This window comes from Molossus molossus, unplaced genomic scaffold (genome assembly GCF_014108415.1).
Source record: "Molossus molossus isolate mMolMol1 unplaced genomic scaffold, mMolMol1.p scaffold_m16_p_9, whole genome shotgun sequence".
NCBI lineage: Eukaryota > Metazoa > Chordata > Mammalia > Chiroptera > Molossidae > Molossus > Molossus molossus.
The window spans coordinates 14547412-14568953 of record NW_023425403.1 but is presented as its reverse complement, the minus strand read 5'-3'; the positions used below and the strand labels follow the sequence as shown (position 1 = coordinate 14568953).

At 40.3% G+C, this 21542-nt stretch overlaps 1 protein-coding gene across 1 annotated transcript in view; it reads right to left on the bottom strand.

The window, feature by feature from the left end:
- The window catches only part of ASAH1 (N-acylsphingosine amidohydrolase 1), a 42144-nt gene that overhangs the window by 9184 nt on the left and 11418 nt on the right, over positions 1–21542 (bottom strand). Inside the window, exons 2-10 of the mRNA XM_036250103.1 lie at positions 20494–20540; positions 8706–8796; positions 8175–8261; positions 5518–5596; positions 3677–3751; positions 2738–2783; positions 1744–1888; positions 1154–1208; positions 952–1033 (exon numbers count right to left, since the gene is read on the bottom strand). Of these exons, the coding sequence (XP_036105996.1) occupies positions 952–1033; positions 1154–1208; positions 1744–1888; positions 2738–2783; positions 3677–3751; positions 5518–5596; positions 8175–8261; positions 8706–8796; positions 20494–20540 (707 nt within the window). The remainder of the gene's footprint in view (positions 1–951; positions 1034–1153; positions 1209–1743; positions 1889–2737; positions 2784–3676; positions 3752–5517; positions 5597–8174; positions 8262–8705; positions 8797–20493; positions 20541–21542) is intronic.

The window sequence follows — 21542 nt, the reverse complement described above, 5'->3', positions numbered from 1 at the left end:
TTAGTGTCTAATAACAATGGAATATCTAGTGAATATCTCTCCTCTGGGCTATTATAAATCCATAGTATTAATGAATGCAGTCGATACACCTAAAATAAAGAATTTATAAATAAAAACATAATTAAAATAAAAAATAAAAAAAAACAAATAAGTGATGGTGAGCAATGTAGAGGAAAGGGAATCCTGTGCACTGCTGGTGGGAATGTAAATTGGTGCAGCCACTATGGAAAATAGTATGGAGGTTCCTCAAAAACTAAAAACAGAACTACCTGAAGGAAATGAAAGCATTAATTCAAAAAGATATGTGTACCTCCATGTTCACTGAAGCATTACTTACAATAGCCAAAACGTGGAAGCAAACTAAATGTCTATAAATGGAGGAATGGGTAAAGAAAATGTGGTAGTATATACAAACAATGGAATATCATCCAGCCACAAAAAAGAAGGAAATCTTGCCATTTGTGACAATATAGATGGACCGTGAAGGCACTGTGCTAAGTGAAATAAGTCAGACAGTGAAAGACAAATACCATATGATCTTACTTATATGTAGAATATAAAAACTAACAAATTCATAGATACTGAGAACATATTAGTGATTGCCAGAGGCAGTCTGGGGATGGGGGTGGGGATGGTGAAATGGGCGAGGGGTCAAAAGGTAAAAACATTGAGTTATAAAATAAGTTCTGGGGATGTAAGGCAAAATGTGGTTACTGTAGTTAATACTGTATTTTATGTTTGAAAGCTGCTAAAAGTAAATCTTAAAAGTTCTCACAAGGAAGAAAAATTTTTGTAACTGTGGTGATAGATGTTAACTAGACTTCTTGTGATCATTTGCAATATATACAAATGTCAAAACACTTTGTATACCTTAAACTAATATTATACATCAATTATAGCAATAAAAATAATTTTAAAATATTAAATTTGAAAATAAAGCAAACAGATTACCTGGTGCTATTTTCCAGAACTGATCTCGTGATAAACCCTATCCACATGGCATCTTTCTTTCCCAAAATCCATTCTATGACACCTGGAGGAGACACACACACAGTGTCACAGGACCCAAAAGAGGTGAGTGTTAACCAGAAGGCCAGTTCTCCTCTTAAAACATCTATGAAATTTCCATTTTATTTAACAATTGTCTACTCACCCATATAACCACCATTTGTACTGAAGCGCTCATTTAGTGTAAGACTAAATAGTCCCTGAGAAAAAGACAAAGGAGTGAAATCAGAAACTTGGACCATCCTGTTCAAGGCCCTCTCGCTGTAGTTTATATGGTGTATCAAGAACTGGACTGGGTAATGGGGAGTGCAAAGATCAATCAAAACCATGATAATATCACCTTCTATTAATAAAGCCTTTTCGGAATTTCAGAGAATGTTCACAGCTAGTGTTGAGATAAGTAGACGGGATGTTACTGGTATCACGTTCCTAACAGACTGCAGGGCAGAGAATTGATGCCTCAGATGCTGAGTGGCAGGCCCAGGAACAGATCCCAGATTGATGCTCCTAGCCCTCAGCGTCCAGCCACATGCTTCCCCCAGAATGGGCTCAAAAGCTTCCCTCCTCTCTGCCCTCTCTACCTGTGAGCTCATACCTACGCAGGTGACAAGTACAAAGGGATGAATGGGGGCTTCATACTCTCTCTATGTCCTGGTTTCCTCGGATCCCACCCTTCGCAGAGTGAACGCAGGACACAGAGCTACCTGTGAAGTTACGTAACAGTAGATTCCTTACTGGTTTGAATCCTGTTAACATGCCCACATAGCCAGCAAAGCTTGCAGCCTTGAAGACAGTTTTATTGTTTCTTTGGAAGTCCAAATTCACTGTTAAAGGTTTTAGCTCCTCAGTCACGACCCAGGAGTTATTATTTACATTCCACCTACAAAAGACAAATTTTAGTGACATTTAAGAACAATGATGATAATGGCTATGATGATGATGATGGCCAGGCATTACACTAGGTACTTTATCTGTCTAATCCCTAACTATCACTCCTAACAAGAACTTTTCATTGGAGGGGAGGAGTTGGAGGGGCTGGGTGAAAAGGGTGAAGAGGAGATTAAGAAAGAAAAAACAATACCTCGTAGATACAGACAACAGTATAGTGATTACCAGTATAGGGAAAGGAGGTTGGGAGGAAGCAGAAGAGGGTAAAGAGGAGATAAATGGTGATGGAAGGAGACTTGATTTGGGATGGTGAACACACAATGTAACACACATAATGTATTACATAACTGTACACCTGAAACTAAATATTTCTATTAACCAGTGTCATCCTAATACGATAAAAAAAACTTTGAAATATGGGTGGATTTATCCTCCATTCTTCATGACAGAACAGGCTCAGAGAAGTGAAGTACTTCTCCCCATATAACAGCCTATAAATAACAAACTCCATATTCAAATTTAGGTCTCTAATTATAAAGCCCTGTTACATTTTTTTTCCCCAGAAAGATAATGAAGACATACAATAGAATGCTATTCTTCCATTTAAGCAATAAACTAGACATGCATCTGGGGCCTTCAAGAATGCTCCAGATTTCCCTTCACTAGGTACAATCAGTTACGACCTCGCAGATAACTGAGTAAGAATGTGCCCATCTCGACTCAAAACTAAGGCATCCACTCTCTTCACTTCTGGTCACACTGAGCATGACCTGGAACTTTTCATCAATGTAATACAATCTATTCTTTTAAAGGACTGATAAACACCATATTCTTTACTTACCCAAGGAATATTCCAAAATCCATGTTTCGCCCATGTATTAAATGACCTAATTGAAAGTAAGCAAAAGAGACATGTAGGAACAATTATGGTAGTATGATTGATCTTAAATCAAAGCTGGACACTTAATTTTGGTTAACTGATATTCACAACTGTTAAATCCAGCAATAAGAATTTAAGCAGCATCCTGGGGCTGTGAGTCTTAAGATCGAACTATTGTCCCTGTCACATCAGCTAGATCCCCCCCATTATCCCCAAGAACACAGGGTTCAGGTAAGATTAGAATATGGGGAAAGGACCAGTGGTCATTCTTTGGTCCACTATGACACAGTCCTACCCGACATAGCTATTTTAGCTTCACCTAATGTGACTTGCAAACATGCTTCACGTATTGTCACCTGTAACAAGGGTTAGGTACAGGTAGACTTAATACCAAAGTATAGGTAAAAAATAAGAGTGAATCAGGGTAAATCATCCTGTGCCTTGTACTCTGAGGATCTGCCAGGAAAATCATGGGAAAGTGAGGGTGGTCTATACAAGGCCCCTTGGCTGAGAAACGATGGGAGATTTGTCCTGGGCTTCAAGGTAAGGCGGGTCATTATGCACATGCAAATAATGAAGCACCCTCTGAGTACTTATGTCAGATCATGAAGATGGGTACTAGCGGAGTATGAGGAAGGGTAAGCATGTGTACAGTCCTGAAGCACTTCTTCCAAGTTGTTTTGCATGCCTGAATTTAACTTTAATAGGCATTACTGTGGTCTTAAAATAAGGGTAATTTTCAATTCACTTTTAAAAATTTACTAAGATCCATAAATTATATACAATATACACAGAATTTGCATAGCAAGCCTAGATTTTACAAGGTCTAATTCCCTTGATTTGGAAGATTTTCCGTTTACCCTGTACTTTGCAGTGCCCACCCTCCCTCAGCACACTTACCTTTTTTGTCCTCTGCTATTATTGAAGTACAAATGGTAAAAAATTCATAGAAAATATTGAATGAAATAATCTCTCCTATGAGAAAAGACAGGACATTTTTTGGTTAATATACAGAACCATATTATTAGAAGATTCTTTTTTTTTAAATGTTGTTATTGATTTCAGAGAAAGGGAAAGAGAGAAACATCATCGATTGGTTGCCTCCTGCATGCCCCCTACTGGGGATTGAGCATGCAACCCAGGCATATGCCTTGACTGGGAATTGAACTGGCAACCTCCTGGTGCATGGGACCATGCTCAACCAACTGAACCACATCAGCCAGGCACAAGATTCTTTTTTTAAATTTATTTTTGTTACAGATGTTTCTCCTTTTTCCCCCTAGACATCCTCCTCCCTATCTGCCCCTGCCTCCCCCAAGCATTGTTGTCTGTGTCCATGGTTACGCATACATGCATATTAGTTCTTTGGTTTATCTCATCCCTTCCCTCAGTCCCTCTCCTCTGAAGTTTGTCTGTCTGAACCGTACTCCTTTCTATGTCTCTAGGTCTATTTTGTTCATCAGCTTTTTTTTGTTTACTATATTCCACAAATAAGTGAGATCATGTGGTATTTGTCTTTCTCTGAGTGGCTTATTTCACTTAGCACAGTACTCTCCAGGTCCCTCCATGTCGTCTCAAAGGATAAGAGATCTTTCTTTCTTACAGCTGCATAGTGTTCTATTGTGAGAAGATTATTTTTTTAAGAAAGGGTTGAGCCCTGGCTGGTTTGGCTCAGCAGTTGGAACATCAGCCCGTGGACCATAGAGTCCCGGGTTCGGTTCCTGCTAAGGGCATGTACCTCGGTTGCAGTTTGTCCCTGGTCCCAGTTGGGGTCGTGTGGGTGGCAGCCAGTCCACGTGTCTCTCTCACATAGATGTTTCTCTCTCTCTCTTCCTTCCTCTCTCACTCCCGCTCTGTCTCAAGATAAATGCAAAAATGTCCTCGGGTGAGGATAAAAAAAAAAAAAGAAAGGGTTGAACTATCATCACTGTGAGTTTTTGCTTTGGCATGGCTATCAAAAGAAATGTACAAGAATGTTCATAACTGTTTATTCTTAACCCAAATTCTGGAAACAACCCAAATATCCTATTCATATAATAAGTACAAGAAACCAGACACAACAGTTTGGTTCTACTTATAAGCAGGTCAAGAGGCAAAACTAATCTAGGGTGAAGTCAGAACAGTTATTGCCTGGGGATGTAGTATGTCTACGAAGGAATATGATGGAGCATTCTGAATGGCTGGAATTTTTTTTTTAATTGAATTTTTTAGAGAGAGAGGAAAGGAGAGAAAGGAATATTTATGTGAGAGAGAAACATCAATCAGCTGCCTCCTGCATGTCCCCCACTGGGGATTGAGCCCGCAACCTGGGCATGTGCCCTGACCGGGAATTGAACCAGGACCTCTCAGTCCATGGAATGATGCTCAATCCACTGAGCTACACTGGCCAGGTTGAAATTTTCTGTATGTTGATCTGAGTTGCAATTACATGCATGTTTTTTTTTTTAATCCTCACCCAAAGATATTTTTCCATTGATTTTCAGATCTGGTGAGAGAGTGAGAGGGTGGGAGGGAGGGGGAAAGAGAAACACTGATGTGAGAAGTACACATCAACTGGCTGCCTCCCATACGACCCAAACAGGGCCAGGGACCGAACCGCAACTGAGGTATGTGCCCTTGACTGGAATTGAACCTGCAACTCTTTGGTCCACGGGCTAATGCTCTAAGCGCTGAGCCAGACCTCAATAAAAATATTTTAAGTGCTTTATTAATTTTTTTAAAAGCTGAGAAATGAACTTTACCTAAAGGTATGCCAGTAATATCTGAAATCGCCTTCATTTCCTCCTCATAAGGGCCAGGAAAGTTGCCAAGTAGACCAGGCTGAAAACCAAATAAATTAAAACAATCATTTGATCCAAAGGGTTGCTTTGAGATTTGGTTATTTTACATATAATTTGTTCTAGATACTGCTGCCACAATAGGTGATCTTATTTTTAAAGACACTTTCACATCACGTATTTCTATGTAACACTATAACTCTTGCTTTTGTACCCTTAAGCTCAACTGTTCACAAGTATTGTGCAGAAACCTGTGATTCTCGGATTGTTTGTATTTCACCCTCTTCTCCAGAGAGACGAGGAACTGGAAGAGTTCCACTTGGATGACCTTATATGACCCACAACACAGGCACATCACAAGAAGCGCTACTTATCTCTCTACTAAACTCACTCTTCGGCCAATGGCCTTAGAGCCGCATTTCTACTTCCTTCCTGCACATAGCAAAAGTCTGCTTTCTAGTCCTTCACTAAAACATCTGTCATGGTTAATGTCTGATCTTGGGCTAAGATGCTTTATGCATTCTTTGGTGATTAATGGACGCAAGAGCAAAGATGATGGAGGACATTATACTTTTATCCTCAACTACAACTATTCACTAATATTGAGATCAAGATTTTTTAAAATATATTTTTATTGATTTTTTCTTTTTTAGGAGAGAGAGGAGGGGACAGATAGAAACATTGATGTGAGAGAGAAACATTGATAGACTGCTTCCTGCACGCCCCCTACTGGGGATCGAGCCTGCAACCCAGGCATGTACCCTGACTGGGAATTGAACTGGGACCTCTCAGTCCATGGGACGGTGCTCAATCCACTGAGCCACACCAGCCGGGCAAGATCAAGATTTAAGTTCTACACAGCGTCTTGCTAAGATGTGTTTAAAATGTAGGAGTCTCATTTCTCACCAGCTTGCTATTTGTATGTAATGGGACCTGAGGTCGTGCACAAGTGGAATATTCCCTCCACTTTAACACACAACAATGACTTCCTGAACATTAATGAACTATTTCTTACATCCAGGCACTGTGCTTTACAGGTAATATGTCATTTAATCCTCACCACCACGATATAAAATATGTATCAGTAAATTCTCCCCAGTGAGAAAGCTGAAGTCTCATAAGAAACTTGTCCAAGGACACACAGCTAGTACATGACTGATCCAAACAAAAGCCCCCTGTTGTCTGATGACAAAGCCTGGACACCCCCTGCATGCTGCCCCCTACTGCCACCCAGAGGAGGGGGACAGGGGCACGTGGGGGCCTCTCGTGCTGCCGCTCCTGCCAATGTGTGTCCTTGGGGAGGCCCGGTTAGTATGACCACAGGGAGAGCCTTCCTCAAAGGCATGGAGAGCGTACCCGTGAAGGATGGCACGTGTAATGGTTGTCAGGAGCAAGTGTCATGGGAATGATATGCCTAGGGCATCCGGCCTCTAGTTCAGTGATTCTCAACCAGGGGTGGTTCGCCCTGCCCTGCCCGGGGAGCTTTGGTGACATCTAGAGACAGTTTTGGCTGTCTGTCACAACTGAAGGGGTACTACTGGCACCCAGTGGGTAGAGGCTGGGGATGCTGCTATACATCCTTCAATACATGAACTTCCCCTCACAACAAAGTATCATCCACTCCCAAATGTCATTAGGTTGAACATCTGCCCTGGGCCTTGGTGCCCCAACCCCATCCTTTGCACCCTGCAGGCCAGTGGAGGCCCCAGAGCAAAGACTGAAGAGGGCGAAGAGGATCTCGCAGGGAGTCTCAGGCGCCAGGCCCGATTTTCCATTGGTTCCACCTAAATAAAAATGGGGGCTGAGAAATAGAGTCTTCCTGCAGGACCAGGAGGAAAAGGAATGGTTTGGTGAATGCAAGTCTCAAGAAGCAGGCCACCCAGGTGAGTCTGAATGGTCATAGCTCCTGAGGGACTCCACAAAGCACAGGCTGGCTGGAGAAATCTCTGCGTGTCTCAGGATACTCTGGCAAAGTACCTAAGAAAAAACCCAGCCCTGGCCGGTTTGGCTCAGCGGTTGGAGCGTCGGCCTGCGGTACAGAGAGACCCGGGTTCGGTTCCTGCTAAGGGCACGTACCTCGGTTGCAGTTTGTCCCCGGCCCTGGTTGGTTGTGCGGGTGGCAGCCACTCGATGTGTCCCTTCACGTCGATGTTTCTCTCTCTCTCTCTTCCTCTCTCTCCCTCCCGCTCTATCTGAACAAAAAATGGAAAAATGTCCTCGGGTGAGGATAAAAAAAAAAAAAGAAAAAAAAAAAGAAAAAACCCAAACTTTCAATAATGAACTTGTGAGTCCAAGTGTACATAACGGGAAGGAAACATCATACACCCAGATGAAACAGATATTTTGCCCACTGCTCTGTAAAATTGTCAAGACTTTTGAAAAACATTCAAGCACAGTAAACTGCCCCCAAACTGCCACGCCGTTTCTCATCCTGCTGCTCTGATGGTACTGAGCCCGAGTGTCCAGTCCCTCTGAAGAGCTGGTAGTCGTCCAGAAGAAAAGCAAATGTGTCCAAGCTCCTTAGAAGAGGTGGTAAAATGATGCCTTTAAATAAATACCAGAGCCTTTCCTGAACTGTGTGTGGGTGCTTAAATTTTATTGTAGGAAATAATGTTTCTTACCAACTTTTGATCCACTATCTGCATAATTTTTCCACTTGGAACAAATGCATTTACTACATCTTTCAGGGAATTCACGATAATCCTTAGCTGAAAAATGAATGAATTAATGAATTAATTAACTAATTAAGAAACATAAAGAAGTGTTGACATTCAAGATTAATACTGGTTTAATAGAAACAGATATAGACCATTTGATTTATTTGTATGTAGCTAAATAAAATAGGGTGATATTTGAAAATATTTTCAATTAATGTATAAACATAACACATCTTAAACATGACATGTGATTAACTACTTAGACGAAGGCAGAAGATACAAAGAGGGAGAGAAACAAAGGAAAGGCCAGTAAAAAGGGCGAGAAGCTGCAGAGGAATGACACCTTCTTCTCTGCTGTGATTTATTGTAAGTGGCAGAAAAGTACCCAAAGCTCATTCTTAAAGTACTTGGTGTGTATTTTCATGAACTGTTCATTTATAAGTGCAATTATAATCAGTAAAGTCAGAAACAGAAGATTTAAGAATCATAGCATACCGATGGTGCCTTGTCAGTGATCAGTTGTTGCCATCTCTTGTAGGGCGGTAAATCAAGATTGATGGTGTACCACGGGACTGGACCCCTATAGCTGTAACGAGAGGTGTATCATCTTGAAGTGTTAAAAGCAATTTTTACGGGGGTTAGATAGTTATATCTATATGGATATGTTAGTGATATATTCTTAATAACAATTTAGAAGTTAGTACTCAACCCAAAATTTGCAAAAGCTCATTTTCTGGTGCTTCTGTCCTGCGTTATATATAATCATAAAAAATCTTGGAAGGGAATGATATATTTGGAGCATTAATGTGAACTGGTGATACGAGAAAGAATCCATTTTGGTTCTAGAGTTCTATGTAACCGGAATATCATTGCTGGAAAATATCTGCCCCATTTTCCCCTCTTAAATCTCTGCAAAGGTTTAATCTAAGCTGGGGAATGTCTCTAATTAGTTTCCTAGTCACATTTCTTCTTTGACTCATGCCAAGTCATTGCTGGCTTCAGTAAAGTCACCTTTTAGGACCCCAGAGTGGCACCTGTATTAGCTTCCATGACTGGCTTCTAGAACCTTCGCTATTCACTCAGCCACCTTACTCTTCCTACTATACTCTATTCTCATTCTTCTGTAGTAAATCCAAGCTCAAGCATGGTGGGGCCACACCCATTCCCCAACTCCCTACACATCAATTTACATGCAGCAATTTCTGCTGAGGACACAGCAACATCTTTGCCCTTCCTTCATCAATGGGCGTGGTTGGGCCACATTTCTTTCCGGTGGATGAATTCTCACTATTCTCTGTCACTATGGAAACATATCTTCTGGCACATGTTACTGAACTGAAATAGCCTCTAAGGGTGTGCCTTTCCATGATTTATCAGCTTAAAACTTTGCCTAAAAAAAGCCAGCATTAGCTCCATTACTGCTCTGCTCCAGAGGCAGAAGATGGACTCCAGCATATGCAACAATGTTACCAGGCTGCTAAACTAACATGGGATCCACACTTGTATCTACAGCAGAGATGGGTTAGTACCTAAAATTCATGACTTGTGCTCCTATTTATATTCTAGTGGCATGAATAATTATTTGATTCTCTCAATAATGCCACTGAGCTTGTGTCCTAGGTATATGTATAAGGTTTTATGAAATTGTTAACCAGTAGCAACTAGGGGTGTGATTCAGATAGAAAAGGAAAGCATACTGGAAACATCCTTTTAAACCAAATCACAATGAATAAATTGTTCTTTTCAAAGCATTTTCAGAATGTCATGTCCTTAGTAGCTTAATTCCTAGAAAAAAAGCTTTATATAAAAACAAATTGCCCTGGCCGGTTTGGTTCAGCGGTTAGAGCATCGGCCTGCGGTCCTGAGAGACCCGGGTTCGGTTCCCACTAAGGGCACGTACTTTGGTTGCAGTTTGTCCCCGGCCCTGGTCGGTTGTGCGGGTGGCAGCCGCTCGATGTGTTCCTTTCACATCGATGTTTCTCTCTCTCTCTCTGTTCCTCTCTCTCCCTCCCCCTCTACCTGAACAAAAAATGGAAAAATGTCCTCGGGCGAGGATAAAAAAAAATAAATAAATAAAAAAAAAATAAAAACAAATTAATTCCATTTCTGACTGATCATAATTTCACATACAAAATTCTGCCCCACAATTCAATAAAATTATTATTTTCATCCTATTACAGGCAGGTGCGTCTAACCTCCTGTCCTCTCCGCCGGCACACACCAGTTTCTCCATGTCCAACAGCAATGCCAAACCAGTGGCCCTGGGGCCATGCACACTGGTGGCACTGTCATATGTGTTCTACCTGTGAACTCCAATCAGCTGCTCCCCCCTCCTAATATCCAGTAATATCCAAACCATGTCCCTACACCGGACCTATACTCCTAATTCTTTTTCAGACCAGAGCCTTGGATAGGCTCAAGAATTCTAAGGAAGAAATGTAGAGGAAACAAACTTGTTACAGCAGACGATTAAGTTCGGATGGGAGACCTCAGAAACCTCTCTATAATAAAACCTCTACTAATCAGAATTCTTTGAAAGACCTGTTAACCTCATTAACTAAATTATTTTAATAATTAAAGGTTAGCCCTGCCAGTGTGGCTCAGTGGTTGAGCATCTACCCATGCACCAGGAGGTCGCAGGTTCAATTCCAGGTTAGGGCACATACCGAGGTTATAGGCCCAATCCCCATGGGGGGCATGCAGGAGGTGGCCAATTGATGTACTTTCTCATGGACGTTTCTCTCTCTCTCTCCCTCTCGCTTCCTCTCTCTCTAAAATCAATAAAGAAAAATATTCAAATAAAAAAACTAAAAAAACTAAAAAATTAAACGTTAGCCATAATCCCATATTTTACTTCTCATTATTTTTCTAAAATATCTCAGTATGGAACATCTGCACCTCAATTTCCTACAGCAGTGATTTTCAACCTTTTTCATCTCATGGCACACATAAACTAATAACTAAGATTCTGTGGCAAAACAAAAAATATATATATTTTGCTAATCTAACAAAAATAAGTATAATTTTGATTGCTTTACAAATAAAAGTAACAATAGTAATTACCTACGCTTTTTGCTCCAAAGTGACTTTTCAAAAAAATCAGGTGCCTTACTTGCATATACGCATTTCTGGTACCAAGAATTAACCAGTCAGACATAACATTATTATGCGACGTAACAAGTAAGATGCAACTCTATTATATAATCTATATATCTACTGTTCAAGACAGGGTATTCATAGCAAACAGCTACTGTTGTGTTGGCTGTTGTCATTTTTTTATCTGACAATCTAACGGAAAAGAGGTCAGTGTCCCTGACTAAATAGTCAGGTATTGCATGTTTTAAAAATTCTTGCAGCACACCAGTTGAATATTGCTGTCCTAGAGAAATGAACAGTATCTGCCTTATGAAGATTACATGAAATGTGCAAAGAATATTTCGCAGCATCAGTATTCAATCAATAGTAATTACTATACAATATTTTCCTATAAATAATCAATGTTAAGCTATTTTTGATTCTTAGCATCTGCTGTGCCCAGGTCATAATCAATAGTAAGCATTGACAGAACCCACCTGGCACCCCAGATGGTTTGGAAAATAGTCCACATGACACAACGTTCATCTGTACAAATAACACAGCAGGGGAAAAATAATGTCGGCAGAGTGAATGGAAGCTATGTTGACTGTCTCTCAGGACCAGATGGGAAGCACAAGTAAAATAAAGAAAAGTCATCTGGAAAAACCAACTGAAGACCAGCTGGAGAGAACCCTTATAATAAAGGATATAAAGAGGAGCCCAAATTGAGTCTGGTAGGAGATAAAGAGGTGCAAGAGCACTGGCTGGGCTCCAACAGGCAGCAGCTGAGGGTTTTTCAGCTGTGAAAAGTTCCCCCTGAGAGGTCTGGGGTATATACCCCAAGCTTGGCTCTCTAGCACAGAGTGGTAGAACAGTGAAAGGTGCCTACATAACACCTGGCTGAGAAAATCACCAGGGCAGAGGTTCTGTCCAGCAGGGAGAGATGCTGGGAACATCAGCACCCGCTTATAGGACCAGCGAACTAAATTTCAGCTACAACCACTCACCTTGGGCTCTGGCAGAGGGAGGGGTCAATGAACTAGAGCTGCATGAGGAGAGTTGGGGGTTCGTGGCTCTTGGGTGAGAGCTGGGAAGGAGGCCATCAGGAGCCCTATGCGGAGTCATTTCCCCACACTATAGAAACATTTTTCTCAGGCAGAGTTTTCCCATCAAAGCAGCTATAGCCCAGGAAGGAAACAACAGCCCCACCTGTTGGAATTCCACCCCATCTGCTGGGAGGAGTTGTGCCTAGCACAGAACTGCAACTTGAGGCTCATTAACTATCAGAGACTCCCAACCAGGCTGCAGGGAGAGACAGGACTCTGGGTGCTTTGAGTCTTTAGCCTGACTGATGGTTGTTGGGATTTGTGGCTCTGGGGACTGAATTGTAAAAGTGGCTGCCTGGGTCCCTGTGCTGAGTCATTAACCCACACTGTAGAACCCATTTCTCTCAGGCAGAACTGTCCTCTCAAAGCAGCTTTAGCCCAGGGAGGAGCAACTGCCCCACCCACTGGAAATTCTTCCCACTAGCAGGGGTGGGAATGGGGGGGGGGGTTTACACCCAGTTGAGGACTACATCCTGAGGCTCATTAAGCAACTGAGACTAAGAGTCAGCCTTCAGGCAGAAACAGATCTCTGAGATATTTGAGCCTTTGCCTGGACTGTGACTCTACCCGGGAGAGTAAGACCAGACACTGATGTTTAGCTTGGTACCTTCCATACACATCCAAACCCAGCAGAGGGAGCCAGACCACTGATATCCACAGGGAAATTTTGGCAGGCTCCAAACCCTGCTGAGACAGCCAAAATGATGAAACAAAGAAACAAGCCCAAAATGAAAGAACAAGAGAATTCTCCAGAAGGGCTAAGTGAAATCGAGATAAGCATGTTATCAGATATAGAGTTCAGAATAATGATTATAAGGATGCTCAACAGCATGAGAAAAGATACAGAAACAAGGAAAATCAACCAGTTGGAAATGAAAAACAACCAAGCAGAAAAGAAGAATGACATAGCTGAAATAATATAGTGGAAGAAATAAACAGCAGATTAGAGGAAGCTGAAGATTGGATCAGTGAAATAAAGACAGGGTAGAAAAAATTCACTCAATCAGAAAAAAAAAACAATTCACTCAAAAGAAAAAAAACAATTAAAAAACAGGAGGACGGTTTAAGAGAGCTACGGGACGATATGAAACAAAACAACATCCACATCATAGGAGTACCAGAAGAAGAAGAAAGTGAGCAAGGGTCAGAGAACCTGCTTGAAGAAATAGTGGCAGAAAACCTGGTGAAGGAAAAAGTCACACAAGTTCAGGAAGCACAGAGAATCCCAAGCAAGAAGAACCCAAAGAGGCCCATGCCAAGACACATTTTTTTTTTATCCTCACCTGGGGACATTTTTCCATTTTTTGTTCAGATAGAGTGGGAAGGAGCAAGAGGAAGAGGGAGAGAAACATCAACATGAAAGGGACACATCGAGTGGCTGCCACCCGCATGACCCAACCAGGGCCAGAGACAAACTGCAACCGAGGTACATGCCCTTAGTGGGAACCGAACCCGGGTCTCTCTGGACCACAGGCCGATGCTCTAACTGCTGAACCAAACCTGCCAGGGCCCAAGACACATTTTAATTAAAATGCCAAAAATTAAAGACAAAGACAGAATCTTAAAGGCAGCAAAAAAACCAAACAAACCCAAAACAATGGGTTACCTACAAAGGAGCTCCCATAAGGCTGTCAGCCGATTTCTCAACAGAAACACTACAGGCCAGAAGGGAATGGCATGAAGTATTCAAGGTAATGAAAAACAAGGATCTGAACTCAAGACTACTCTATCTAGCAAGACTATCATTCAAAATAGAAGGTGAAATAAAGAGCTTCCCAGACAAATAAAAGGCTAAAGGAATATATTACCACCAAACCAGCATTGCAAGAAATTTTAAAGGGACAGCTGTACTAATAATGAGAAAGAGAGAGAGAGAGAGAGAGAGAGAGAGAGAGATAGCCATAATAATAATAATAAAAAAAAGGCAATAAATAAGTACATATCAATAATAACCTTAAACATAAATGGATTAAATGCTCCAATCAAAAGACACAGAGTAGAGGAATGGATAAGAAAGCATGACCCATATATATGCTGTCCACAAGAGACCCACCTCAGAATAGAAGTCACACAGGGTGAAAGTAAAGGGATGGGAAAAAATTTGCTAAGCAAATGGAAACAAACAAACAAAAAAGCTGGGGTATCAATTCTCATATCTGATAAAACAGACTTCAAAATGAAGGCCATAACAATAGAAAAAGAAGGTCACTACATAATATTATAAGGAACAATCCAACAAGAGGATATAACCTTGGTAAACATATATATATATACCCAATATAGGAGCACCAAAATATATTTTAAAACGTCTAGGAGACTTCAAGGGAGAGAGCAACATCAATACAATCATACTAGGAGACTTCAACACCCCACTGACATCACTGGGTAGATTCACTAGACAAAAATTTAACAAGGAAACAGAGACCCTAAACGATGCACTAGATCAGATGGATTTAATTGATATTTACAGAGAATTACACCCCCAAACTGCAGAATATACATCCTTCTCGAGTGCACACAGGACATTCTCAAAGATATTAGGACACAAACTAAGTCTCTACAAGTTCAAGAAGACTGAAATCATATCAAGCAACTTCTGGGATTACAATGGCATGAAACTGGAAATTAATTACAATAAAAACACTCAAAAACATTCACACTCATGGAAGCTAAACAGCATGTTATTAAACAATGAATGGGTTACCAAGGAAATCAAGGAAGAAATAAAAAAACTTCCTGGAAATTAATGAAAATGAACACACAACAACACAAAATCTATGCACATAGCAAAAGCAGTCCTGAGAAAGAAGTTTATAGCATGATAGGCCTACCTCAAGAAACAAGAAAAATGTTAATAGACTATCAAACCCTGCAAGTTAAAGAATCAGAAAGAAAACAAAAAGAAAAACCCAAAGCAAGTAGACGGAAAAAAATAATAAAGATCAGAGCAGAAGTAAATGAGTAAAAATCAATACAAAAGATCAATGAAACCAAGAGTTGGTTCTTTGAAATGATAAAAAAGATTGATGAACCTTTAGCCAGACTCATCAAGAAACAAAGAGAACTGAAATAAACAAAAACAGAAATGAAAGAGAAGTAACAACTGACACCACGGAAATACAAAGGATTGTAAGAAAATATTATGAATTATATGCCAACAAATTAGACAACGTAGGCAAAATGGACAAATTCCTAGAATCATACAGTGTTCCAAAATTCAACCAAGAAAAGTCAGAAAATCTGAACAGACTAATAACAACTAAGGAAATTGAAGCAGTGATTAATAAACTCCAGCAAACAAACAAACAAAATAAACTCAAGCAAACAAAAGTCCGGTCTGGATGGCTTTACACGGGAGTTCTACCAAACATTCAAAAAAGAACTCACTCCTATTCTCCTCAAACTATTCCAAAAAATTCAAGAGGAAGGAAGACTTCCAAGCTCTTTTTATGAGGCTAGTATAATCCTAATTCCAAAAGCAGATAAAGATACTTCAAAGAAGAATATTACAGGACAATATCCCTGATGAACATAGACACCAAGATTTTAGCAACAAAATATTAGCAAATTGGATCAAGCAACATATTAAAAAAATTATTCACCACATCCAATTGGGATTTATCCCAGAGATGCAAGGCTGGTACATTATTCACATATCAATAAATGTGATACCCCACATAAACAAAATAAAAGATTAAAATCACATGATCATATCAATAGATACTGAAAAAGCTTTTGACAAAATCCAGCACAATTTCTGATTAAAGCACTCAGCAAAGTGGGAATAGAGGGATATCTCAACATAATAAAGGCTATTTTTGAAAAACCTACAGGCAACATCATACTCAATGGGCAAAAACTAAAAGCATTTCCCTTAAGAACATGAACAAGACTGGGATGTCCACTTTTGCCACTCTAATTCAACACCATATTATAAGTCTTAGCCATAATGATCAAACAAGAAGGAAAAATAAAAGGCATCCAAATTGGAAAGAAGGAAGTGAAACTGTCATTTGCAGATGACATAATATTGTACATAGAAAACCCTAAAGACTCCATAAAAAAACTACTGGATTTAATAAATGAATTTGGTAAAGGAGCAGGATACAAAATTAATGTCCAGAAATCGATGGCATTCTTATACACCAATAATGAACACCCAGAAAGAAAAACTAAAAAAAACAACCCCGTTGTCCATTGCAACAAAAAAATTAAGATACCTAGGAATAAACTTAGCCAATGAAGTAGAAGACCTGTTCTCAAAACACTACAGGACATTGAAAAAATAAATAGAGGAAGATATAAAAAAGTGGAAGTATGTATCATGTTCATGGATTGGAAGAATCATTAAAATGTTCATACTACCAAAAGCAATCTATAGATTCAATGCAATCCCTATTAAAATACCACTGGCATATTTCACAGATCTAGAACAAGTATTCAAAAAGTTTATATGGAACCAAAGAAGACCCCGAATAGCCACAGCAATCTTGAAAAAGAAGAACAAAGTTAAAGGGATCATAATAGCAGATATTAAATTATACTACAAAGCTGTCATAATCAAAACAGCCTGGTACTGGCACAGAACAGACATATAGATCAATGGAACATAACAGAGAACCCAGAAATTGACCCAAGCCATTATGTGCAATTAATATTTGACAAAAGAGGCAGGAGAGTACAATGGAGAAAAAAGTCTCTTCAATAAATGCTGTTGGGGAAATTAAGACAGATACATGCAAAAAAATGAAACTAGACCACCAACTTACACCATACCCAAGAATAAACTCAAAATGGATAAAAGACTTAAATGTAAGCTGTGAAACCATAAAAATCCTAGAAGAAAATGTTGGCAGCAAAATCTCAGACATCACATGCAGCAGAATTTTCACCAATATATCGCCTAGGGCAAGAGAAACAAAAGAAAAAATTAAAAATGGGACAATAACAAACTAAAAAGCCTCTGCACAGCAAAAGAAACCCGTATCAAAATGAAAAGGGAACCCACTCTTTGGGAGAACATATTTGCCAGTGATACATCGAATAAGGGGTAAATACCCAAAATATAGTACTCATACAGCTCAACAAGAGGAAGACAAATGAACAGAGGACCTGAACAGACACTTCTGCAAACAGGACATACAAATGGCCAAGATACATATGAAAAATTGCTCAATATGTCACTAATCATCAGAGAGATGCAAATTAAAACAACTATGAGGTATCATCTCATATCTGTCAGGATGGCTGCCAACAAGTCATCAAACAACAAGTGCTGGTCTGGGTGTGGAGAAAAGGGGACTCTAGTACACTGCTGGTGGGAATGCAGCCACTATAGAAAACAATATGGTGTTCCCTCAAAAAATTAATAATGAAACTCCCATTTGACCCGGTGACCCCGATTCTCAGAATATATCTTAAGAAGCCTGAAACACCAATCAGAAAGAATATATGCACCCCTATGTTCATAGCAGCACTATTTACAATAGTTAAGACCTGGAAACAGCCCAAGTGTCATCTTCATCAGAAGATGAGTGGATAAAAAAGCTGTGGTACATTTACACAATGGAATACTATGCAGCTGTAAGGAAGAAAGATCTTTTTTTTTTTTATCCTCACCAGAGGACATTTTTCCATTTTTTTTTTTTTTTGTTCAGATAGAGTGGAAGGGAGAGAGAGGAAGAGAGAGAGAGAGAACCATCGACGTGAAAGGGACACATCGAGTGGCTGCCACCCACACGACCAACCAGGGCCGCGGACAAACTTCAACCGAGGTACGCGCCCTTAGCGGGAACTGAACCTGGGTCTCTCTGGACCATAGGCCGACTCTCTAACCGCCGAGCCAAACCGGCCAGGGCAGGAAGAAAGATCTCTTACCCTTTGAGATAACATGGAGGGCCCTAGAGAGTATTATCCTAAGCGAAATAAGCCAGTCAGAGAAAGACAAGTACCATATGACCTCACTTATTTGTGGAATATAATGAACAAAATAAGCTGACGAACAAAATAAATCCAGAGACAAGGAAGTAGAGAACAGAAGTAGAGAAATTTCAGAGGGAAGGGAGATGAAGGTGGCAGGAAGGTATAAACCAAAGAACTTACATGCATACAGGCATAACCAATGGACGCAGACAGCAGTGTGGTGAAAGCAAAGGGAAGGGGCAGGAATGGGAAGGAGGGAATCAGTGGAGGGTTGGGGAAGGATATCTGCAATACTTTAAAAATAAAGATAAATTAAATCTAAAGAAAAATGATAACCACACAGCAGATGCGGAGCACCAGTGAGCAGCAGAAAAGAAATGCCAATGGGTTCAGCTGGATTAAGGGGTGCTCTGGCTGTCAGTCCCTGACCTCCAGCACTGAAATAACTGGTCAGGCTGGATAAACAGGTGTTTCTTTCCTCCCTCACAGTTGCCCACTCATATCTCCAGAATCTACGCACTTGATTGAAAAGGATGACCTGTAAGGTACAGGAGGATTTGCTGTCATTCAAAGCTACTTCTCTTCCAGATTTCAAGACCCATTTATAGTTCAGAGAAGAGAAGGATCAGAGTGGAGCTACGCATTCCTGTGTTGGCAATAGGCTAGGGACGTAAGGAGGAATCTAGCAGAAATACCAGGGTACAAATATTCACTTTATGTATAAATATAAGAAAAGGGTGCTTATTTGTAAACGTGTGTGTACACATGTACACATACACTCGGCAATTCAGAACCAGTTCAAAGTAGGAAAGGTTTGCCAGGCAATCAATTCATAGACACGTGTAAGGTGCGCATAAAGGGAGCAGAAAAAAGCCTTGACTGTGCAAAGTCCTCATTAAATATTCAATGAACTGGGGCAGTGAGACCACCCAAGTGACACGCACAGTCAATAAGGCACTGAAGACCAAACACACTGTTCGTGGGGACAGAAAGGAGGACCTGGGGAGAGCAAACCGTCAGAGGGGCTGGGCCATGCACTGGCTTTAAAATAACATAGCAACTGACTACTTCTAAGTTACTTCCTGCCAAATATTTGCCTCTTTCTACAGAAAGGTGAATAAATAGAAAGAATTTAGTTTACTACAGTTTTATTGTATCTGGAATAAAGGCTATTTAGGATACATAATTTAGGCAAGTGCAGTACAAAATATATGATTAGAGAGCTACAAAATCAGAAAAGTCATCTTGATGTTACTGGTTAAAGTTGAACGCTGCCTGTCCCTACCACCAGCTGAGACTTCCATTGAGCAGAAAGAGCAGGGCCAAGAGGATTACCTGCCTATACCTTTCCCTCCTTTCCCCCACTCTGGTACCTCTGGGCTGGTGAGGTACTCTCACGTTTTTCTCATTAGACCCAGGTAGCCCCAAAGTATCTGAAAAGAACATCCATATACCTAGACTAACAATATTAACATTAAATACACTAAAATATGATATCGGCCCTTCCCTTCTGATTTCCAATCCTGTTTTTCCCTTGATAAATTCGATGATCATGCCAGGGATTATTTCTTGAATGATTCATACGTAAGACCCAATACTTTTTTCGTTCTAATATAACCTGGTAGTGTATACTCAGGCACCCAGAAAATCACAGGACAGCTCTGCACTTGTCAGGATGAGGAAAATGCCCAGCAGTAGGTAGAATTTAGTGGAGAATGGACATCTTTTTTTTTCCCCCTGTGATTTTGATAGGCTAGAAATGAGCATTTTTTAAGTTTTTAAAATATGTTTTTACTGATATTTTAGAGAGGAAGGGAGAGAGAGATAAAACATCGATGTGAGACAGAAACATCGATCGGCTGCCTCCTGCATGCCCCCTACTGGTTTCGAACCTGCAACCTGGGCATATACCCTGACTGGGAATTGAAAACTTCTTAGTCCATGGGACGACGCTCATTCCACTGTGCCACACTGGCTGGCTTAGAAATGAGCATTTTAATCATGAGGTATATTCATATTTGTGTAGGGTCTTAGTCACATGCATAATACACAAACCTGAGAAAGAAATTTTTGTCTTTTTTAGGATAGAGGACATGACTTGAATTTTTATTCATTGACATTATTTTTATGAGATCATTACATAGGAAAATGTGAGTTTTGAGCATCTGATGTTTACTCACGTTGGTCCAGAGGGAGGGTAAGTTGATTTCCTGCAGTCTTCTGTCCACTAAAAAAACAAAGAAAATTTAAAGTTTCAGAAAATAACAAATTGAATAGGCAATTTGTAAAAACAGTTAAAGCTGATTAAGGTCAAGTATGATTTGCCCTTTTAGATCATTTTAATACTTCTTAAAAATATTTTCCTCCTTCAAAAACTTCTAAAATCTCAAACTTAAGTGAATTTTCCATCTGAATTCAGTCTGCACCTGTGCCAGGTGTGGTAATTTGGCTTTTATATTGCAAATATGTCGGGTAAAGAGGAAGCATACGTAGGTGGAAAATGTATGTCAAATAGGTTGAATTATCACTAAATTACTTGATAGGATGTGCTGTTACTTGAATGTATGAGCCAACTCTATTGCAATAGAGACTTGCATCCCAAACCAGATTTTCAGGGCACGCTCTCCAGAGCCCTCCCTAATCTGGTTATAATTTACCATCCTGGCTTCCCTTCCTGCCACTCCCCCTGATCTGTGTAGCTGTGTGCAACCACCTCCCACGATTTCTCACCCTTCCATGCCTAGGCAGATGCTGTTCCCTCTGCCTAGAAATGCCTGTTCTCTACTGGGCAAACTCTGGCTTTAAGTTCTAAAATCTAGTTCAAATACTGTTGTGTGTGTGTGTCACCTTCATCCACTTTCTATATGAAAACAGTCACCCCCTCCTCTATACTCCCAAGCGGTTACTCACATCTCCATGACCATATTTTGGCATTGCACTATAACTATGGTTATGTCTCGCTTTACTACCACACTCTGTGCTCCTGGAGGTGGGGACAGCCCTGAACACCGAGGCCACTGCTGGGCAGAGAATGAATGAGAGAGTTAGGGAAGAGTGTTCAGGTTACAGTAAGACAGAATTAGCTCTCAACATAAAATGAACAAAAGTCCACATGGATTTACAATGCCTTTATTACTAATTCAAGATAGCAAGCCCGTTTATCTTTCCTCTGGAGACCCAATATTATAAAAGTAAAATACTTTTTTTTTTTATCCTCACCCAAGGACAT